The following is a 24,285-nucleotide window of genomic DNA, read 5'->3' as shown; positions in this document are numbered from 1 at the left end:
TGCAGATCTTAAATTCTTTTTTAGTGGTTTCAGCCTTGTGCCCAGTGCTGTTGGTTTAGGCTCTGGATCCCTTAACTGATAAATTGGATAAAGTGATTTTGTAAATAAGTATGTATGTGAAAGAAAATACCATTTTAAACATAATCTGTATTATAATCAACATACATTTATATATTTTAATAATAGAGGACGGAGCCTATCCTAACAACATTATGGGAAAGGTTGGACACAAACCTGATACGATGCTATCAATGTGTTGGCAAAATCACACATACACCAACGGAAACAGAGTAACAAATTAACTCTCTTTGGGAAGTGAGAGGGAATGTGAACGAATTCTGACACATGAACGGCGACAACACGCACACTTCACGTAGACTGTCACACCTGTTTGGATTTCAAACTCTGTTTTCCGTCCCGCGTGTCCATTTTATATAGTCAGGTGAACTCCAGTTTTCCTGCAATCCTATATTTAAACTAATCTTTAACGGCGTTAAATAGTGTTGCACAATATACATATAAAATACATTGCTTTCTTATTTTTATTATTACAACCCTCAAAATATTATTTTTGTCCAAAACTCTTGCAAAAGGCAGTTTAAAGGACAAATGATCTAAAGTGATTTTTCTTTTTGGTTCTACGATATGAATTTATAATGCAATAAACAATCATAATCTTGTATCCATATGTATAGAGACTGACGCTTTGTAAGTAAAGTAGAACACCACGGGGCTTCTTTAAGAAGATATATAAGTGAATTAATAAAAGGCCCCAGAGCCGCTGCAGCACTCGTCACGCCCACTCACTCAGGCGTCCAATTGCTGCTGTATTTCACTATTTTCCACGCCCACTGAATCTCTCGATCTGCGCGTTAACGTCACTTTGCTGCGTCCGCATTAAAAAAAAAAATGATAAGAGGGCGGAGAGGTGTAAATTATGACGTCATGTTAAAAAAATACCTGCTGCCGTAGGGAACGTAGTTTTTATGATGAAATTTGTTTTTATTTGTAAGATATTAGCTCATGTTTCCAAGTGAACAGTGGGAATAACATTGACATTACCAGGTCACACATGTATGTGAGTGACCGTTGGACAACAGTGCTTGATGTTTCCGGACAGTGACGATGCTTCTGCCAGGTACTTAACTTCAGTGTTGGTTGCGTTGATGTTGCGATGATCTTTAAAATCTGTTATCGCCCAAAAGATTCGGTGCATTCAAGTAGATGGTCATGTTTAGCCATGCTATCGCACTACCCGTTCAAGGTCAAAAAGTCATAGTGCAGCCAATTGTAGTTATCGTGCGGAGTCCACACTGGAAACAGCTGCAAGTGCACATGGATAAAATTTGAGGCGTATAACTTCACTCTGACTTCTTTGTTTTCATGCAGTGTGGCAAGACCAGCTAACATAATGAAAGTAATTGTCAGTCTTTTTTCAAACGTAAAATACACCTGCTTGTACTGTTATAAAAGGGAATCGAAACTCGTGCTTTTATTAAGTGAATGCAGTTTTTTTGTATAGTGACTTTTTTAGTAAACACACGGCAACGTTGTTGCTAAATTGACAACAAAAGTATTGGCTACAGAGAATAGCTGGAGTATGCGTGTACTTTTTCGTTTTTGAAAGATTCTAAGCAATCCTAACCTTCCCAAATGATGCTTGTACCCAAAATGCTTGCCTAAAGTGGCAGAACAAAACCGAGCAGGGTTTGTGTTTGTTTGTCAGTTAAAATTTAGGATAATTTTACATCATGTAAGAACAGAAATTGGAGTTGCCTTGGACAAAACTATAATATGCTTTCTTTGACAACAACTGATGATTCCTGTGATGTTCTGATTTTTAACCTTCTAAAGTATTGCTAATATTAAAGATATGTTAACATTCTTATATTTACTTGAACATGTTTGCTTATGAAATGATCTGTACAGATGACCTATCACATCCTTTTAAGTTAACAAATTAATTATGCATTACCTCTAATCCATACACATTTACTTAGATATTACTTAAATCACTGTAGTGTACCTGATATCTTGATTGTTTATTTCTTTGTCTGTATAGGTGCCATGGATGTACGGACATCTCAGTTTTTTGCTGTATTACTGAAATGCAGTCACAGTGCACTCTTTAAAAATGCCTTTGCTGCTACTCCAGCATCTTCACTTGGCTTTAGAACAGGACAGATCATGCAACATGTATGCAGAGTGTCCAGATACTTAGTACCAATGAGACAGAAATATTCTTTATATTCATCACTCAGCACCAGTGAACTCCTGGGTTTTAGTTCTGGACGGCTTAAATGTGTCTTATCAAATGAGTTAATGTCAGTTCCCACCTTTAATCTCTGCCCTGCTGTGCTGAAGCACTTTTACTCCACTACTGCTGGGTCCAGGTTGGCTACACAACAAGCAGGACTTCCAGGGAAAAAACTACCAAAGGGACCAAGGACCAAACAGCCTTCTAGAGCCAATCAGCCACCACTGGAGATGACTGAGGTGCATGAATTTCATACTGATACACTTCATTCTAAAGTTTCTGCTTAAGAATTCTCCATAGTTTGTTTCCTTATAATGTGATAAGACAGGGGGCATGTTTGTCCATTTCAGCATTAACAGAATGTTGTCAAATGCATGGTGGTTCACTCAGAACACCTAAAGCACATCCCTTTATTCTGATGCCAAGTCTTGTTTTGAACACTTTCTTTTAATATTTACTGTAATAGTCATGAGGCACAGGAACTATGTATTAAAAATTCTCTAACTACAGTGGCATGCAAAAGTGTGGGCCCCTTTGCTTTTCAGCATTTTATGCAACATTAGTTGATTGTTTTTGTTTTGTACAATTGTATATTAAAAAAAGGACAGGAGCACCATAGAAAAGGTTGTGCACGCCAGGATATTTGTAGTTTCAGATAACTTTTACCAAGGTCTCAGACCTTAATTAGCTAATTAGGGCTATGGCTTCTCCACTGTCATTATTAGGAAACCTCAGGTGATACAAACTGCAAAGTTGTATAAATTCTGTGACTCCTCAAACCTGTCCCAACAATTAGCAGCCATGGGCTCCTCTTAGCAGCTGTCTAGCATTCTGAAAAATAAAATAACTGATGTACACAAAGCAGGAGAAGGCTACAAGAAGATACAAAATCGTTTTCAGGTAGCTGTTTCCTCAGTTCATAATGTTTTTAAGAAATGGCAGTTAACAGAAACGGTGGAGGTCAAGTTGAGGTTTGGAAGACCAAGAAAACTTTCTAAATGAGCTGCTCATTGGATTGTTAGAAAGGCAAATAAAACCCCCATTTGACTTCAAAAGACCTACAGGAAGATTTAACAGACTCTGGAGTGTTGGTGCATTGTTATATTGTGAAGCAACACTTGGAACAAATATGATCTTCATGGTAGAGTCAGCAGAAGAAAAACTTTTTTTGCATCATAGGCACAAAATTCTGCACTTGAAATTTGCAAATGAACATCCAAACAAGCCTGATGCATTTTGGAAATAAGTTCTGTGGACTGATGAAATCAAAGTAGGACTTTTTGGCCACAATGTGCAAGGGTATATTTGGAGGAAAAAAGGGTGCCGAATTCCAGGAAAAGAACACCTGTTCAACCTCTTCAACTATTAAGCAAGGGGGGTGGGGTATGGGGTATCAATCAGGCTTTGGCCTTGTGTTGCAGCCAGTGGTACAGGGAAAATGTCATTGGTAGAGGGAAGAACTGATTCAAATAAATACCAACAAATTCTGGAAGCAAACGTCACATCATCTGTAAAAAAAAGTTGAAGTTAAAAAGAGGATGGGTCCTAAAACAAGATAATGATCCGAAACACACCTCAAAATCTACAATGGAATACCTCAAGAGGCACAAGCTCACAGTTTTGACATGGCCGTCACAGTCCTCTGACCTAAACATTATTGAAAATCTGTGGATAGATCTCAAAAGAGCAGTGTATGTAAGACATCCCAAAGATCTTGCAGAATCAGAAGCCTTTTGCAAGGATGAATGGGCAAAAATATCTCAAGTATGACCTGAAAGACTCTTAGCTAGCTATAAAAAGTGTTTACAAGCTGTGATACTTGTTATAGAGGAATACTAAATATTGAGCGTGTCGGGTGCCCAGACTTTTGCTTCAGGCCCTTTTAATTTTTTTGGTATTTCATCTCTGTGAGTGATAGAAATAAAAATATAATCTTGCTTAAATTGTAAATGAAATGTGTCATCTTTAACTTCATGCGTTTTGATAATCAGTTCATCTTCTGCTCACTTAAGTAACAGTAACAGACTTTTTGAGCAAGGGCGCCCAAACTTTTGCATGACACTCTATATATTGTACAAGAACTTGTTTCACTTGAGAAAGACTAACGTAAAGTTGCACAAATAAAGATGCATTTTGTGGACAAACTCCAGACTTGCCATACCATGTGAGCCTCTACAACCTCACTGCTGGACATTTATATGAAAATGGCATAACACACTGACAGTGAGTTTCATCATATTTTTGTTTATACATATGTTGCATGTTTTGAACACATTAAGTAAATATTCAATTTAACTAACTTTGAACTTAACAAACAGTCCAGCATTATCAACCATTTTTACTTTTAACATGTTGCTTAAAACTTGTTAGGTACTACACCAACAACAGATGAACCACTTTAAAGCTAGTGTGACAACACATACTTAGCAGCGCTTTTCTTCTGCTAGGTTTTTGGTTATGTGTAATGTGGTAGAAAATGAATGTCTTGGTTTATTTTCTTACTCCTAGATATGTTTTGTGAAGACTTTAGTCTGCTTTGTACCTTAGCAGCATTACCGCTTTTGTCAACTTTAAAAGGACTGTAAAGTTAAATTGGATTTATTCCTAGTGGTTTAATGGTCATTGTGTAGTTATACATTTAAGTTACTACACATTCCACTACATATTACTAATGTGTTTAAATTCTTTCTAATTGAAATGCTTTATGAGTGTTTCACTGGTATCATAAAAATAGCTCTGCAATGTAAATAAACACTACTGGACACATGTTGTACCATTTATCAATTTTAATTGGTAGCGTACCAACTTGACATTCCGTTTCTGTAAAAATATGGGATATGTTGATGAAAGATGTGCAGTTTCACTGGCAATGCATAGAGACATTTAGTATGCATTTTCAAAAAGTGTTTTTGTTTGGAAAGGAATTCGCTGAAAATTTAGTTGAATCACCCAGTCCTTTTCTGCTCTTTGCCTTTCGAAGTTCCCTCATCTGTATACATTTCATTTGATTAACAGTTTAGATGTATTCAGTTGATGTTAGTGTAAATTTACAGCTTGTGACATACAGTACATGTTGTTTGAGCACCTAGATCATTTTTAACTTCAGTTATGGTACATAGTTTTTTCTTCATGTTATTTACTTACAGAGAATTCATACATGTGATAAAAAATTTTCTTCCAGTTTGTGAGCTGTTTCCTCATGACAAAATATAATAAATTCCCAATTGTATACTTGACATTTTACAAAACTATTTTAAGTGTCCTTCAGTTAAGTTTGGACCTAGTTGGACCTAGCACTTTAACTGCAGTATTGTCTTATTGTCAGAGATGTTGTACATGCATGTGGAAAATAAGTAACACTACTTTAGACTCTTTAGAGGCATTTCACAGACTTATGATTAATATACAATAATAGATTATTCATCACTTTTAAATAACTTGTCTTGCTTAATCTGCACATACAGCAACTGGTTTACAGATTATCTTTCTGGAAGAACTCAGTATCCAGAGATACATCTAGTAGTAAGTAGTAAATTATGGTGTTTATCCTGGATCTGTTTCAGGGTTTGTTTTCTTCACATAGTGTTTAAGTGACATTGGCCAAGTGGATAAAGAATAGTAAGCTACACATATATGTAGATGACACTGTTTTTTATTGTTGTTTGCATTCATGTCACTTATTTAAAAAAAATGCAGGAAATATTTGACATTATAGATAGATAGATAGATAGATAGATAGATAGATAGATAGATACTTTATTAATCCCAAGGGAATACATTCAAATTCAGGAAATTCACATACATTTATTATGCAGATTATTTGTGTTTGTCCTTAGGCTATCACTAAGTGGAAGATTACCCTCAATACAACATTACAAGTGTTTTTATTGACACACTAATTTTTATGTCTGTTGCTTAGATTTTCATTTTTTCACCTATCTATTAATTATAAAACCATAATCCTCTTCAGGATGGTGGGAGGCACTAACCTACCCAAGCAGCAAAAATGAACAAGAGAGGACCTAACTGTGGACAGAGTAGTAGCCCAAAGTAGGGTACACTCATGCACTCACCCACACATTTGTAAGAGGCCAATTAGGGTGTCCTGTAAACCTAAAAAGTGCAGTTTTGGGATATGGCAGGAAAACTAGTGTACCTGTGTGTGTGTGTGTATATGTATGTGTATAGACACCACTGAGACACTTGCTGAGCCCATAATTCAAAGTAGGACTTGGGAGCTGTTAGTCACCATTCCACCACAAACATTTTCTTTTCTGCAATTTTCAAAGTAACCTCCATTGCTAAAAAAAAATATTGACTTCTCAAGTAATAATCAGTATGTAAAAGTTGTCTTATCTTTCCAAAAAAGTTAACATTTGAAGCAAAAAGACTGCACCTTGCCACTATAAGTTTATTACCGGTAAGTCTTTATCTATATTATTTCAGTCTCATAGGAGACAAAACAAAGTAGCTATCTTTTACTACTGCTCAGCAAGACAAGAAATAAGAAGTGAATTACTAGGGTGCAGCTTGGCAAGATTGTGATTATTGAATGATTTACATACACTGTAAACAGTGTATTAAAAGTGTAAAGAGCATCAACCTATCCATCCATTTTCTAATCTGCTTCATCTTGTTTAAGCAATTATGTAGGTTTATACAGTAATTGTTATATAAAATGTGTGTTGAATAAAGAGTAGATTAAGCTGATCAAAGTATCTTTACAGAAGCAATGACTATACAAATGGCTTGGGTTTATCAGTACGGATCCTGGTTAGCAATTAAAAAAATTACAAATCTCAGAAGTAATGAACCTTATATGTTGACGCTGTTACCTAAGTGCAGACATAAATAAGTGAACTTCTCATTAAGAAGTAACAGACATATTGATTTATGATAGACTTTTAAGACTTGAATGAAATAATCAAGCTTAGATTTCTTATTAGAAATGGCGCCCGTTCACATTACTCAGGAGAAAAAGTATTTTTATTATAGGTTGTGGTTACCTTATTTTTGTAATTCCTACTCAGTTATCTAGAAAATAATTTAAAAGCCTGTACAGCAGCTGTCTTTGTCATCTACTCTTTTTTTTTTTTTATTTCCGGCCCTTGGCGTGGTTAAATCTCTTGGCACAAAGTTTTGTCTCATGGGACGTCAGTTCTTGATATTTTTTAGTTTATAATTTAAAAACGGAATAAGAATCTGAAAATCTAACAACATCACATTAAAGTTTGATAAATTCTGAAAAGAATGATACTAAACAGTATGTAGGTTTTAAAATAAGCCAGGTTTAAAGCGTGACAAAAATGTTGCTTAGGATTTTATATATATACTAGTCATTTAGCCCGTTACAATAACGGGCGCTAAAACAGTAGTGCATAAACATTAGAAGGAACAGTCTATATTAAATGGCAAGAGACTTTGACCTCATTCTTTTTGTTGGTCATATTTTTCTTTCTTTCAGCCTTTCTTTTGTTGATGTTTACTTGGTGAGCTGACCGTTCTTCGTGGGCTGCAGCCGTGTATTGTGTGTCTTTAATTTTCTGTGACAGTAATACTGTCTTGTACGTCCGCTCGCTTATACGTCCTTAATATACCTTTAATTTTCTCTGGCGGTAATACAGGCATGCGCGTCGGTAATATGCCTTTAATCTCCTCTGACAGTAATGCTGGCTTGTATGTGGCTGTAATATGAGTCACTGTATTGTGTACCTTTAATTTCCTCTCGCAGTAATTCTGGTTTGTATTTCCGTAAACGCCTGTAACTTTCTCTGACAGTAATATCACGCATCGCACCATGCCCCGCGCATGCGCACTTCACCAGAAGACACACACACGGACACCTGGACGCACACAGGGATTTTATTAAAGAGGATAGAGTAGATAATAAATAAATAGTATGTTCAGTAGTACTCATAATATTCATTTTTAAAAATACTTCTTTTTGAATATGATAATTAAAAATTGTCCATATCGGAGTGTAAGTATCATATTTGCATTTTTGTTCCCCATGATGGTCTGGTGCCCTGTCCAAGGCTACTTCCTGCCTTAAGCCTAGTGTTGCCAGAGTAGGCTCTGGCCCCACATGACCCTATATTTGTTTAAGTGGGTTTGGGAATGTTATCATAAGCTACTTTTATGAGTGAAATTACCATATTCATTTAAATCAGTAGCTGCAACATAAACTGTTTTGTAACGAGGTATTATAATGGTGTAATGGATTTTGGAATGTAAACTGGTCCCATATGAATGGTGGTCTTTATATCCGTGTGCACTAAAGTGTATTGGTTCCCTGTCCTTGTCCCTGTCCCATGTTTTGCTCATTGCTGCAAACAGGTTAGAAAATGAATTGATTCTTTGTAGACTAGAAGTCATATTTCTCTAATGTAGGATTGTGGACTTTTACTGTATTTGCTAAGATTACCCTGTTTAACACATTCATCATAGAGATTTAAGTGATTCTAACTACTTGTTTGTTTTTTCACTTTGTAGGATGTTATGCAATGTATTGCATTTGCTACAGCAGATAACTATCATCTGGCAACATTAGGGCATGATTTGGTGTCTAATGGGTTTTATGAAATAACAGACTTGCCCAGAGGTGAGAGATTATAAATGTAATTATTAGCTTATTTTTGCTTTTTACTGAATATATTTTTTCTGATACATTATATCCTGATGCCACAGCTGTGTTCAAGTCAACTTTGACTCATATGTCACTATTAGAGAATGAAGTTGGAATAAAGTTTATCTCTGTAAGTCCTCCACATTAAACATATGATATAGTATTCTGTATTCATTCAATGCAGATGCTGCTAATGTGCTGGTTGTTGGTACAGAGATGTCCTTGAAACCAGATGACCATGGAATCATCTTCTTTTTCAGGTAAATTGGAAATCAATTTATGCTGTAAGTGTCTGACTTGTGCCTGCAGTGCTTAGTCTGTTGTTCCCTAATGTTGTTTTCAGGGTTAATGTGTACCTTGTGGTTCAGCATGACAGGGAAAAGCATAGGATTAATGTGACACTAAATAAGAGAAGTCTGAAAATATAATGGGTAGTTAGGCCGTCTTGTTAAAGGGTTTGGTATTAATAGCTAAATATGCCAATGGATGTGTTTTATGTTTTCTTTAATTGAATCACAAGAAAACAGTCTTGAATTGTTGTAGTTTAATACTTTCCTCGTCATTCAGTGTTAAACAGTTGCAAATATGTTCTACTTTAGATTTTTCATGTTACCTGAAATACTTAACCCAAGATTTGAAAACATGTTTTACATTGGTAGAAGAGTTCCCCAAACAGTTATTACGAATATTTTTTTAGTTACAAGAGAAATTTTTCAAAATTATCTTTCAAAATATTTTCTCCATGTCTCATTGGAAGAATACTTATGTGTAAGGGCATTCGCAGAAATAATGAGCTTAATGAAATCTTCCAGAAATATTTTCAGTATTGAAATTGATACTGCTATAACCACCTGTCATCATAAACCTGAATGAGAAATGCATTGACAATGAATATAATCCAGCATCTTGATCCTGAAATCACAGTGCTGAGTGTAGATCTCTGTGTCACTTAACATTGCCCAAGAAAAAGAAACTAAAAATGGTGCCATCATTCTCCAACATTATGGGAGCTATATCTTGTGATCCTGGGTAAAGCATACAAAATTTGTGACAGATGTCTAGGAAAAAAAATTTTTTCTTGCAACACCTCATTTTTCAACTCCATGATGCATGTCTTTGCTTAGACAGAATGGAGAAGAACTTTTGGAAATGTCTCTCCTATTTACCCTACAGCTTAGACTTAGCATCCTTGGAAACCTATTTGTTTTAGTTTTAAAAAGGTTAATGAAGGTGTCAATAAGATGTGTCATTGTTTACAAATGTAAAATAGAGTTTTACAAAATTGGAGTCTTCACACATTTTTACCTGTGGCATAAGTTTGTAGATTTTATATAGAAATAAATATAGGTAACAAAGCTACAGTATAAGTAGCATGTAGAAGTTTCCTACTTATATCTTTATTATGCTATAAATTTACTATGCTCATTACTTTTGATAATGGCCCTTGTAAGTTATGCTACATTTCATAGAGCTGCAATGAATTAATACCACAGCAACATATAATATTCGGTACATTTTTTTCTCCTCTTTGATTAAAATCAGAAGGTAACAAAGGTAAGGTGTGTCAAAGGTTAAAAAAGGTAATTCTGAATCCAACTTGTTTTCCCACTTGAAAAAAATATTGATGTAAATTAATGTATTATAATTTTTTATTATGAATTGAAAATATACTTTAATAATAATTTTAGAACTCAAGCTATACTATTTTGTGCAGGTGACATTTTTCTAAACATTTTAATAAAGATACTGATTCCTGCCACTCAAAAATTTTCTTAATTCAATTACTTACATGCCTGTAGCTGTTCACAATTGTGCATGTAAATGCTTGTCCAATGGGGATAAGTAAAGCAAAAAATTCAGTTCACTTGTAGCAGCATTATGGCATTGTGCTAGACAGCGAATAATGTAAGTAATTACTTGATTTAATGACATTAAATGTTGTTGCAAGAATAAATGAGAATGAAGTAAATTAAATCACAACTGTGCTATTGTGTTGTATGTTTCATTCACAAACACTCTTAATGTTACAATTTTTTGCTGAAATTCACGCATAGGGAACCACATGCACTATATACTGAAACACACAAATAGTTGGTTCTCTGGATCCCCATGACCCTGAACTGATTATGCAGGTTAGAAGATGAATAGATTGATGCAACCCTAACTGAAACATGTTGTAGTTACTTCAAGTATTAGATATTTCCAGTTAATTAACAGCTGAAAAATTAAGAGTTATGTAACTTTTTGTTTAATGGGCTTTAAAATTTCAAGAGCAGGGAATAGACAAACTGAGGTGTGCTTTTATAACATTTAGATGATAGTGTAGCAATATGTGCAAGGTGTCTATACACATCTCATAATACTGCAACACTGTCCGGAAAATGTACCATACATATGTTTATTATCTGTACTTTCCGAAGACTACCGGTAATAAGCAACATTTTAATGTCTGTAATTAAAAAGTGATCTGTAAAAAACTAAATTTTTGTCATTTACATTTTATTAATAATGAATTCTTTGAAATAAATAAATTATATTCTTGTTTATTAATCACAGGCTGCATGAGTTTAACATGAACAGTATACATTCAATACACAGTAACTGCTTTTTATTATTTACATTACAGGGATGTGGAAGTCAAAAGTTACCCTGACAACATCAATACAATGCCAGAAGCAACACTAGAAGAGAGGCCAGTGCATAACAGGACACTCACAAACACATGCATCAACATTAGTCAATCTAACTTGCAATGGGAAGCAAGGCATGAAGCAATTATGGACAGTATGCCAGTTCATCATAGGGCATGTTTACATACATGGAACCAATAAATCTGCAAACCTTACATTGCTATTTTATTTGTCTTTCTGTTTCAAAACTTTATCTGCATTAAAATGATTAAAAATTGAATTTATGCAAAAATTTGTGTAGGAGCCTTTGCACTACACTAAGTTATACTGTTCTGTGTTTTAGACTTCTATAGAAACTCATCTCTTACATGCAATAGCTCTTCTTTAAACAATTGCAGTGTCAGAAATGTGCATATTTCACTCTGCACTATTTTATTTTCAAATAAGCTAGTTCTGGTCGTCATACATATTGCCTTTTACAAATTTGTGTCACTCTACATCTTAAAGTTTTAGAAATGAATTTTACATTGTATCATTCTTATTCTACCTGAAAGTAATACTCTTAAATCATCCGTGATGTGTAGTTCAGAAGCAAAGATTACAGGACTAAACATGTGATGCAGGTATAATCATTTTCTCTTTCTCTCATGCAGGGAAGGCTCCGTTGTCTTCTGGAATGTGCCAGATAAAACAGTATGTTACATTTTTAATTGACAAATTATCACTCTTTTTCACTATCAGGCTAATCAGTCTGTTCCCAGATTGTCTACCAGGCTCTAAGTTTATTTTACTTATAACTCAAACAAGAATTAAGCTTCCTTCTTGGATTTACATCTGGGCAAACTTTACTTCTTTAATTTACTACAAAAAGGTCAAGCTAAGGATACTGTTGTCCCTTCATACCTACTCAGCTGTCAATAGCCTTTACAGGGCCAGGTCCCCAAAGCTTCCTTCTTGCTGCCCTTTCTCTTTGTGGAACTTTACTGTGTATGTAGGAGACGAGCCATTTACTCCTTGTATCTGGTGAGTTATCTCTCCTTCGGTGTCTCACCCCTAGTCTGCCACACTTTCTTCTTTGCATTAGCCCACCATCCCGTTACATTTCAGTGCATGCTCACAAGTAACCCTCCCAATCCGCCCCCCTACACTTGTTTAGCAAAAACCTACCCATTATGATATGATAAGTTGCTTCTCTATATACCAATGTGAGACTTTCCCCTATCCTGTTCCACTGTAATGGTGCCCTTGTCCATAGGAACCTCTTTCCAGCAAGGTGCCTTAACAAAACAAAAATGGCAGTTTTAAAAGTCTGATATTATTAATCCAAGGGAAGTTTTTTAAGCAAAATGGCAGCAATTAATTGGAATTATATGCAAACCTAATAAAATTGTAAAAAGGGCAATATTTGGGGAAAGAATTAAATAGTAAGCAGAAAAATGCAAAATGGCTAATTCTTAATTCTATGAGTTGTGTAGAAGTTATGTCAGCATTGTCACTAGTAAAGGCAAAATGTATGTAAAATAGTATATTAAATATAAATAAAATTGATTAAGAGATTAACATATACTGAAGTAAATTTAAAAAGTAAAAATCAGTACTTTTATATGTAGTAGGTTATGATTAAACCACAAACTACATATAAACCAAAATGTTAGGCCAGGCTTGAAAACCACTAAAACTTGACATTATTCTAAAAACATTGAATGCTATATGTGAAGAAATGGGAAGAAATACAATTGCACAGTGTACACTGATGTACCATAGTCATAATTTCATCTTTGAGTTTCCTGAGTATACGGCAAAAAATTGAAATTTTGATTGAATTGTTCTGGTATTGAAGAAGGGTCCATTTGCATTTCAGACTCTTTTACTTTCTATTTGTTGTATTCAAATCTTTGTTGAAACAAACAACAAAATAAAGCATAGGTAATAATCAGCAGTTACAAAGGAGAAATTATAGAATAAGCTACACACTAACTTACACTGTCATATATGTCTTTTGGATGTGGGAGGAAAACTGGAGTAGAAAAACCCATGCAAATATGGGGGAAAATGTCAAAAATCCATGCCAGAGCTCTAGAGAAGTAAGGCAACAGTACTGATCACTGTTTCACCATGCTGCCTTTTAAATAATCCTCAGTTTAAATTAAACTTCTTTGCAGTGGAAACCTTTGAATTAAAAACAACTTTTTAATACCGAGTAGCAATCTTAGAACTAGAAACATTACATTTTTTTAATTTAGTAGACATATGCAGTATACCGTAACCACTGCATTTTCGGTGTATGTTTCAAATTTTATTTTTTTTCTGATTGAAATGTGTTCTTAAAGTCTTGTATTTCACATTGAAAGTTATTTTCCATGTTTTCTTTTTGTTTTTCTCCCCATTACAGTTATCATTTTGGTATTTCTTACTGTTTTAGATGAAGCTTGCAATGCGTATACTGGAGCGTCATGAAATTCAGCCATATGAAATTGCTCTGGTACATTGGGAAAATGAAGAAATCAATTACAAAATGGCAGAGTAAGGTGTTGTTTTTTTCTTTTCTTTGTAACATTTTGTGTAATTGAAAGCAGTACAGATTTTTAAAGGATTTATAAGTACCTGATGATATTTACTCAAAACATGTCACGGTATCACTTATTATTATGTTTAGAATAAATCGTATCAAGAATTAATAATTTGTTATATATCAAAATATGATAAATATTACACTTTTGTTTTTGTCAGTATAGTGAATCTTTTTGACAAATACTTTTTATCTGCTGTTTTATATTATTTGATTATATTTTTTTAAAGGATTTATAAGTACCTGATGATATTTACTCAAAACATGTCACGGTATCACTTATTATTATGTTTAGAATAAATCGTATCAAGAATTAATAATTTGTTATATATCAAAATATGATAAATATTACACTTTTGTTTTTGTCAGTATAGTGAATCTTTTTGACAAATACTTTTTATCTGCTGTTTTATATTATTTGATTATATTTTTTGCCCTCCCCATTATGCTGGAATTCCGCCTTTACTGGTGCCTACTATTATAGTTCTATTTTTTACCATACTACACAAAAAATATAATTCACATTCACACCTACTGTTATTCTCTGTACAATGCCTGTTTGGACTGAGCCATGTATTTCCATGTACATATAAAGTGATAGTTATACTTGTATCTACTGTTTAAACATCTTATGTGTAAACAACTGAGAAGAGAGTTTTTCACTTTTAGAGACTTTTTAACTGTAAGCAGAAGCAGTATTAGGATTGACACAAGTATAGAGTACAGTGAAATTCTTACTTGCATGCAGCATCTTGCCACTAACCGGCACCTTGATGAAAGTTCTAAGAGTTCTTGTGTCCTTGATGCACTTGAAGTTACCTGGCAGTCACTTAGAAAAACAGAATCACTTGATGCAATTACTGTAAATCTTTTCTAACAAATGGCTTAAATATAGTGGGTATTTCAGGCTCCAGACTGAATGGCCTGGAATTGGAAAAAGCATATAAAGCAAACAGGTGATTGGATATTTTTAATATATGTTGAGTGTTAGACAAGGCCGAGGATACAACAAAAGGGAAAAATTTCTTTCAGGTTTATGTATGCATTATCAATGTACTTCGGCACATACAGTTCTAAAAGCAAAGTTAACATTACTTTCCTGTTAAAATTTTAACAAATGTCCCACTTCAGTTGCATTTCTTCTTTCTCTTTAAAGTCATTTTTGCAGTACTTCTTGCTTTGTTTCAGTATGGGAATACACTCACCAGTTGCAAACCAGTAATCTTTCGGGCTTCATAGAAGCTCTTGCATCCCCCTGAGCTATAGAAGGAGTACTGCTCTGCCCTACAAATAGAAGAGCTTTTTAATCTGCGTGTGACATGTTTCCATGTGTGCAACATCAGACTGCACTCTTTACCAGGTTCCCACCCCCATAAGAACGTGGACTTTTTAAAGCTAATGCTTACAAAATGAAACTCATACAAATCTTTTGACCTTGGAAAATGTTGCTGTTATATGCTGCCTTGCTTTAGAGAACATCACTCCAAGTGCATGTGTTACTACATGCAGTGCTTCAAATGCATGCAATATAATCAAGTATGACTTGTATAACTGTGCAGAAAGAATGACTGACATATTTATGGAGGAAAAAAGACAAGTTGGTCCTGCATAATGCTACCGAGCTGTTCACACACCTTCTGGACCATTTATTTATTTCACTTCAATTTTTTTTTAATAAAACACTCTTCCCTTTCGATCCCAGAACACTATACAGTATTACAGATAAAGTATAGTTAAACTAAAGCACAAAATTACATGAAGAAACAAACAGAATTTCATATAGTTTATGCATAGAAATATACATAATTACATCTTTGTTTTTATATCAAATTGGATTATTAAGGAATCCATATGCTAGATTAAAGAAAATCTAAATTCTAGTCTCAATTTCTAACTATCTTAGGCCAGCCTGTCACACAGTGCCACTCTGGACAGTATGTAGTGATTCTGCCAAATGTTGATAATCATGGGGATACTGTATATGATGAAGGTCATTTATTACTGGCAACAATTCTGAACTACCAGTCTAATATAACTTCATCAAAATGGCCTTAACATCAAGTGCCACTTCAGGACACTGAGAGATCAAATAGAATGTAAAGAACATTGTATCAGCCAGTCAACAGCCTGAAAAGTAGAATATTCTATGCTAAAGCAATGTTTCTTCAACCTTTATTTTAAATGCTGAGGTATAACATTTGTTTATGAGTGCTATAACAAAAGGCTACGTCTATAATTTTACTTTTTATTTATCTTGGGAATTTTAAAAATACTTCTAGCTGGAGATCACAGTGTATACTTTGGAGTACAAACAAGACTATGTCCTCTAAGGTAAGGGTAGACTAGGCCATTTATCTTTATATGTCAAAAGAATTGCAGTAAAATCAGCTGTAAACTTAATTGTAAAAAAAAAGTGTGGTGATTCAAGAACTTAGTATTTCTGTGTATGGCTCATGGATGACACTTTGGATTTCACATATTTTAATCTCATATATAGTCCCTAGTGGTATATAGCATGAAGCCACACAACATATAGAAATGAATGCAGTGTGCAACATGCAGAAGTGAGTGCAGTGAATATATAATAGTAATAAACACACACTAGAAACTCTGTTTTGGACAACTTGTCTACAGAATACGGATTTTAAAGGAATGATCCGAAAATTATATATTTTTAATTGTTTCTTGCCCCATATGTTTTGCAGTAATGAGAAAGAAAAAAAATATTAGATAAATATTGAAAGTTAGTGCTAGGCATAAACAGGAAATTGAATTTGTATGTTATTGAGTTTTTGAATTGAAGATCTGCCTCTCCCGTTCATTTATTAGTCAAGAATTGTATTTTAAATCCTCAATCCCATGCAAATTGCAGAGGTCTGTAACCTCCTTGGTGTTGAACCCGAGTGTTACTTAGGCTTGAAATTCTATTTAAGTATGAATAAGTTAGAGTCAGACATGGAGAGACATGTAATAGTCTGCTTTACACTGTTAACATGCCCGAATACCTACAGACAATATTCTGTTGCCATCTAGTGGATAAAGTAAAACTATGCTGCAAAACATCATGAATATTAATTTGCATTTTGCTTCTACGGTAACTCATCAATATTCATTAATGAGATCAGCCTTCAACCAAAACACAATGGCATGTAAATGAGAAGCTGTAAAGATAGTTTTACTACAAAGTGAAACTGAACAGTCAGTTGAATCAAACAATAGTCATCAGATACTGACCCAACCGCCATGATATACCTGGTGAATTTGGTTGCCTGAAGATTCACTGTGGTGTCTGACAAAAAAGGCAAAATTACCGTGATTAAGTAAAAAGATGAGAAAGACATTTCTGTTCACAATGTAGCAACTGTGGTTTGTGACAGGGGAAATATGAAAGTCACTAAGTTTTTGTTGTGGTAGCCTACAATAACAGAAGTAGAGTCAATTGTGCAGATCAGACACTGTCCATCTACCCATTCATGCTTAAGCAACAGAAAAAAATATTAAAAAAATGTTCAAAGAAACATGCTTCTATGGTCCTGATTGCAGTATTGGGCTGTGCGTTGGAGACTGTTTCAAAACATGTCACACAACAAATGCGTAATAAATCTGGATCAGCACAGCAGTGGACACTAGACATACCTTTCCTACTGTGTTTATGTTGCTGTTTTAATATTTATATGTTTTTGTTACACGTAATAACAGTTTCTGTGATTGAAACAAATTCAGTGTTTTTGACTAAAAAAAATTTATAGAGGTTACAAACACTATTTGCCTTTCTAAGGCTTTGTTTTATATATTTCCTGAATAGAAAGCAGCTGGGTGCTGGGAAATTTTCTATTATTGCATTCACAGCACTCTCCCAATCAAAATGTCAGTTTAATTTATCAATGACAGTACTCTAATAAATTCAAGTTGCAAATATCTCAACAGTATTACATTCATTAACAGATTTTCTTCTTTTCTTTTGCAGAGGCAATTCAAAATTACTTAATGGAAATATCATTTTAAATTGTGATCTTGAACCTGAGCAAGCAATACTGGAGAAATTTGCTTTTTCAAATGCTCTTTCACTGTCAGGCAAGTGTCTTTATTCCAAAGGCCATTATATATCTGTTCTCAGTTGTAGAATGGGATGATATAAATCTTTTTCGCACAGATCATTTCTGATTGCGTAGGCAAAATAATAATATTTTAATAATTAAGCATATATCTTATCAGGCATCTACCAACTAACATTTATATAAAGCAACAATTTCTAGTATAGTGCCAAAGGCTCATTAATTGGAACTTAATTGGGACCATCAGATCGACCCAGCAGCACTTTGGTAAGAGCAGTATCTTCATGCAGCAGCATTTTTTAATTTTACAAAATAATAAAACAAAACATTGGAGTTTTGCATGACCTTCAGAATTAAATAAACATCCAGGTATCTCATTTTTATACAACCCTTAAACATTGTCAGAACTACTTTCATTTTAAAATTTTAAAATTTCCTGAAACATAGTTTGCACCACATTGCTGTATCAACAGCCTCTGGCAATCAAAATATCCATCTTCATATTGAAACTACAAGTGTGATGTTAGCATTCATGATTTGCATATTTACTGTATATATATTGAGTTGTCATTTTGTAAAATATTGTTAATTTTGGAAGGTTATTAAGGTGCCAGTCTCGTTCAGAATGTCTGTTTAATACATCTTAAGTTTGTACTGCACATGTTCAGCTGAAAAAGGGCAGATTGTGTTTTAGCTTACAGGACAGAGTTTGAACTTGCCAGATAACTTAGAAAAGCATCTGGGATGTGTACACCAGTCAAGTTTATTTTCATATTTAATCTCACAATCACAGTACAGTACTGAACAAAAATTGTTTTGGGTGGGAGGAATCAAACATAAAATGTATATATTTTATTGCTTTTAATTCCTGTTGTGTGTGTTTGTTTTAAAGCTAATATTTTTTTTCACATTTTTCCCAAAATTATATATATATATATATATATATATATATATATATATATATATATATATATATATATATATATAATGTATTGTATGTAGATTAAGTGTATCATCTCATGCCTAGTAAGTATATAAAATAGGGGAGACAAAAATATGCCTTGTCTCATATGTCATTATTTAAACCACCAGCCCTGGATGGCAGGAAGATTTTCTGTGTTCCCAATTCAGTCTCGTAATATATGAGATCATTTTTATAAATAAAAAAGCTTATGGTTTGTGCATTTGAAGAAGTGCTGTTAAATAGTTTTTTTTTGTTTGTTTTTTTAATTAAATCAGATGGGTCCAGTTGTGGATTTTTGCATTGGAATTCCTAGTTCTTTATTTAAAATTCAATTGCCTTTAAATGTGAGGAAGTGTCTGTCTTACATATAGTAGTTTTTCAGATTTTAACTTTTGGAATTTTAATGACACAATCTTACTTTTAAATATTACTAGGATCTTTTCTTGAGACATACATGGTGTTTATGGTTCCTGAGTTAGGCATCGGGCAAAAGGACAAGACAAAAAGATAGTAATTTGTCTGCCATAGTTCTACTCCATGAAGTCAGAAAGTCATTTTTTTCTAGCTTCAGTACACTAACCAATAATTTTTATGTCTATTCAAAACTACACTGTTATCTAACTAATCTTGATTTTTTTTTTCTAATTCTTGAATTGTTCTAGCTGTTGCTATTGTGGTCTTTATTTAAAAGATCCAAAATTCTTCTGCCAGCGGTGTCATGGGGTGCATAACTTCTGACCCATATGGCTAACAAAGGCAGACAACAATATGTTAGCACTCAAGAAAATAGAATATGAAATAGCAATTCTTGAAAAAACTCAAACAAAATGCACTTATGTGAAATCACTAAAATAAAATTAAAAATCCTTTAAAATTATCAAAATACCACAATAATTAATTAAAAACTTACTAATTATTTGCCATTTTCATTTTTGACACAATATACTGTAAGGTACAGAATGTACATCATTTTCATACTGTAGGCATGTGTGACAGTGCTACCAATCGAAAAAGTAAGATGTCATAATGGTTTGTAAGAGTTCAGTGACCCACATTGTTGCATTTTGCTGACTGCATTATTAGTGAAAGGGCTTGGCAGTATAAATGTAGGATTCTGGTGAAATGAAAAAATTTTGAAGAGATTTTTGTTTTCCTAACTTGAAAGATAAATTCTAAAATGCAAAAGTTGTACAATAATCAAACATTTAAATTTGTAATCTAGAATATTAAAGATCTCAATCACGAACTCCAGAGGAAAAAAGTGTTTTATTGTTTTAGTTCCCTGAGGTCAAGTATAATGTTTTAGCAGGAGACCCATTTAAATAGCAAGAAGAACCTATTTTAGTTCAAAGGGGATTGGTTTGGTGATTGTAACTACTGTATAGTATGAAGACCTAAGGAGTGGAAATTCTGATTCAAAAAGCGCAGTATATTATGGCAGGGTCTTGTTCAAGAAAAACAAGAACGCTTCTGCAGTTGTTATAATATGTTGTATATATTATGTGGACCTCACCCATTTCCTGATTTGTATGCTGCCTTAAAGAAACTTCTGTTAGGTACTGCCAGTAACACACCTATTATATTTTACATTACGTTATTAACAACCACAAATGTTTTGATGCTGCAAATGGTGCACATTTTTATTTATCTCTGTATTAGTTACACTTCTGGCCAGTAATCTTGATTTCATTGGAAAGTTTTACCCTTGCTGCCAATGAAACTAAAGCAGTCCCAGTTCTGAAAAATGACCATTCACTTGTCTTTTTATAGTATAGATTTGTATGGAGATAAACAGATAATTTGGAATAGATAATGCAACTACAAAAAGATGGCAAGGATCAGAGAATATGAAGCAATTAGACTCAACAGCTACCAATAAGAGTTTTTAGAGACATGGAGTGGAAATATGTTCAGAGACAGCACTTAAGGAGTAGTCATGATATAAGTTAGAGATACAACAAACACTGATGTCATCTCTGAAAGAAAATAAAATAAAACTTGTCGCTGTGTTCACAGAGTCTGGCTTATGCATCCTATTGTGTGAAATTTTTCTCTTCTTTCTCATTCATGAGCTGAAACACAATAGCCTCTTGATTCATTTCACTAAAAGTGAAATTTAAAACTAAATAGATGTTTGTGGTAAAATATAGTTAAAACAGAACGTTTTTAAAACTAAAATGAAAAAAAAACTGAAGCTGAAAGTAATTATGGAATAATAATAAAATAATTTAATTGTAGTGAAGGATGCTGTAATCCTAAAAGTAGTTTGTAGGTAATCAATGATTGAAATAAATAGGAAAATGGTGAGATTTAGTAAGTAGTATTATTTTTGGGTGTGTAATTACTAGGCACTAAGAAAGAATCCAGCCTAGTTATATTTTCTGTAACTGACCGATAAAATTCATTTTTGAGCTTGTTACTACTTTCTGGAATAGTTGCCTGAGCTTTATTTGCCTTCAATCAGAAGTATGTTGAAAGTTTTACTTATTGTGGTTGTGTCAGTTAAAAAAGGGCCAGGTGGTGGCATCACAACACATAGTACAGTACACAGAAATGTTGTAGGTCATTAACACAAGAGCAAGTTTTGCTCTGGCGGGGAAAAAAAATAACAATCTGCCAACAATTTGTTACTGCAAGTGACCATTGTCAACATACCTTTGGATTTTTTTTTTTCAAAATTGACATGTCTTTTGAACTGTTTACCTAATGAAACAAATATAAATAGTATGCATGTGTTATCAAAGCACATGGAAAATGTTGAGATAGGTTCATTTACTAATTTGTACATGTTTATAAATTAGGTGTTTGTAAAGGTGAAGCTGTATTTTGAAAATATTGAAGTATGTCTCAGATATCACAGTGATAAGAATCTAAACCTGCTTTTTGAGTATATGTTTTTACATTCTTCAGATGTTTTAAGTTACAACATTATGCTAATTTTGCCACAGTATATGGGACAAATGTATGACAATCTGCACACCAGTTTTGAAGTAAATATGACCTGTCATTTCAGAGTTACGGGTGTTCTGATTATCTTCAATTTAATCCTTATTTGGCCAATATGTTGCTCTAAACAAAGAAAAGGATTTCCCAAACTTTTGTGGGTTTAACTAGATTTTAACTAACTAATTATACTGTAATCATATTCTTCTGTTTTATAAATAATGTAGCATTCCTGTTAGAAAAGCATGTGTGAAGCATGTCTGGCCACAAAAGGAATATTTTTGCTAAGTAAAGATTCTATTGTTGGTCACTTTTGTGTGAGGAAAAATTTACTTTATTTCCGAGCAAAATGTATTTATTTTACTTTACGTGTAAGTAGATTTGACACTTTTAATTTCTTCTCGATTATTTAGATTTAAATCGAAGTTATAAACAAATATTTTTTCCTTACCAAGGTATTCCATTGTTATTTCTTTTCTCTTTTTTGTAGCTAGATAAAAACCTAACTATGATTCATCTGTATATAAGTATCCAAGCAAAACAGTCAAACAAAGCTAGCAAATTAGTACATGAAATCTGTAAATCCATTTTCTTTTTTTTTACCAGCCATAAACATAGACTTGCTAACATTCTTTGAAATAGTTGAGTGCAGTAAATATCATTTTTTGACTACTCACTGGACCTTTCATGCTAACTGCACAATGAAAAAGTTGGAATCAGTGATCTAAAATATTTCTGCATTCTGCTCACCTTTAACCCATTTTTAAAAATAAATTCTAAGTTATTAAAGAAATTACTGATGTACAATAAAGTATTATACAAGGTCTGATTGAGTTAATTTACCATATTTAGGCATCTAAAGGAGGTCTCTAATGGAGAAATTCAGCTATTTGGATTTTGAAAGCTTGGTTCTGCTTACTGTACGGGAATACTGTACGGGAATTCTGTAAAGCTTTTCCAAACCCTAAACAAGTGCACATGTCATAGTTGGTTTCTTTGGTGTAAATCAAAAGCAAACTCATGGATATTTTGCTAACACTGCATAAGATATAAAAATTCTTCATCGCCACCTTCTGGGAGGGAAGAAAAACATTTAATGTCTTCATAGAGTAATCCAGTAGATAAAATAGTATTCTTCCTCATCTTAAAGCCTCAGGAGCACAATTTCAAAATGTTGAGTTATTCATGCTTTTGGAGCAATGCATAGCAGAATTCACAAGCTAATATTTGACATTTCGCTTAAGTCAGTGGTGTGAAAAGCACATTCCGGAAGGCCACAGTGGCTACAGGTTTTTGTTTCAGCCACTTTCTTAATTAGGATTTAATATCTGCTGCTAATTGAACCAACTTCCTTTGTTTGATTTTTAATTGACTACCTTTTTAAAATGCATAACTATTAATTGATTTTTTTTCCTTAACCAGTAGCCAAGCAACAAAAAGATGCAAAGTAAGCCAAAAGTAACTCAGGGCTTTCACACTCAGTTGTTGGATGGTCAGCAATTTCACTTTAATCAGTTTCTTAATAAGAAGGCAATGTTTGCTATTAGTGGAACATGTTATTTAATTCTGTTGTTTGTTAGTTCTGTCATTATATCACACCAGATATTTCTTAACCTGTTGAATTTCTTTTTTAAGAGCACAATCAGTGTTTCTCAGGCCTTCGACAACATAATTTATTTCTATAGCACATGTTCATACAAAGGATGTAGCTCAAAGTGATTTACAAGATGGCAAAATAAATAATTGCAAGCAAAGAAAAACCAAATGAAAATTAGATGCAAATAATAATGAATAATAGTATGTAGGTATGGTGAGAGAGGACATGCAGGTGGTAGGTGTGACAGAACAATGTGTAGAGGACAGGAAGATATGGAAAAAGATGACCCCTAACAGGAGCAATCGAAAGAAGAAGAAGTATACAAAAATAAATATTGCACACTTACATAAGATATATGATTAAGATAAGTATAGTTCTTAAATGTATAATTGTATTTTTAATTCTCCAAATGGGAGTTTAATGATAAGTTCAAGGTGCCAGGGTGGACAGAAAAAATAAAATAAACTCTTCAAATTGTGAAAATAGAATCAAATTAGTTGTTCACCTTCTTTCCTTAAAAAAGGTTATTGTTTGACTACATGACTTGTAGTTGGAGGGCATGTCAGACTTGATGACCAAGGTTGCTTATTTTATCGCATGAGTATGAAATCTCTGAGGATGTCAAATTACCCAACTGTATAATGA

At 33.5% G+C, this 24,285-nt stretch overlaps 1 protein-coding gene across 2 annotated transcripts in view; it reads left to right on the top strand.

Moving 5' to 3' along the window:
* The first annotated feature begins 901 nt into the window (after positions 1-901).
* Positions 902-24,285, top strand: part of rmnd1 (required for meiotic nuclear division 1 homolog) — a 58,617-nt gene continuing 35,233 nt past the window's right edge. The window contains exons 1-7 of one of the 2 annotated variants that reach the window (XM_028797698.2): positions 903-1,138; positions 2,063-2,496; positions 8,750-8,858; positions 9,067-9,142; positions 12,166-12,205; positions 13,935-14,035; positions 18,049-18,155. In XM_028797698.2, the coding sequence (XP_028653531.1) occupies positions 1,126-1,138; positions 2,063-2,496; positions 8,750-8,858; positions 9,067-9,142; positions 12,166-12,205; positions 13,935-14,035; positions 18,049-18,155 (880 nt within the window). In that variant the 5' untranslated portion in view covers positions 903-1,125. Of the gene's footprint in view, positions 1,139-2,062; positions 2,497-8,749; positions 8,859-9,066; positions 9,143-12,165; positions 12,206-13,934; positions 14,036-18,048; positions 18,156-24,285 lie in introns of both variants that reach the window. The other variant, XM_028797699.2, reaches the window with a different exon arrangement.

Source organism: Erpetoichthys calabaricus, chromosome 3, assembly GCF_900747795.2.
Source record: "Erpetoichthys calabaricus chromosome 3, fErpCal1.3, whole genome shotgun sequence".
In the NCBI taxonomy this organism is placed as follows: Eukaryota; Metazoa; Chordata; class Cladistia; order Polypteriformes; family Polypteridae; genus Erpetoichthys; species Erpetoichthys calabaricus.
Note: the sequence above shows the minus strand (reverse complement) of the source record. Positions and strands in the feature narration are given on the sequence as shown.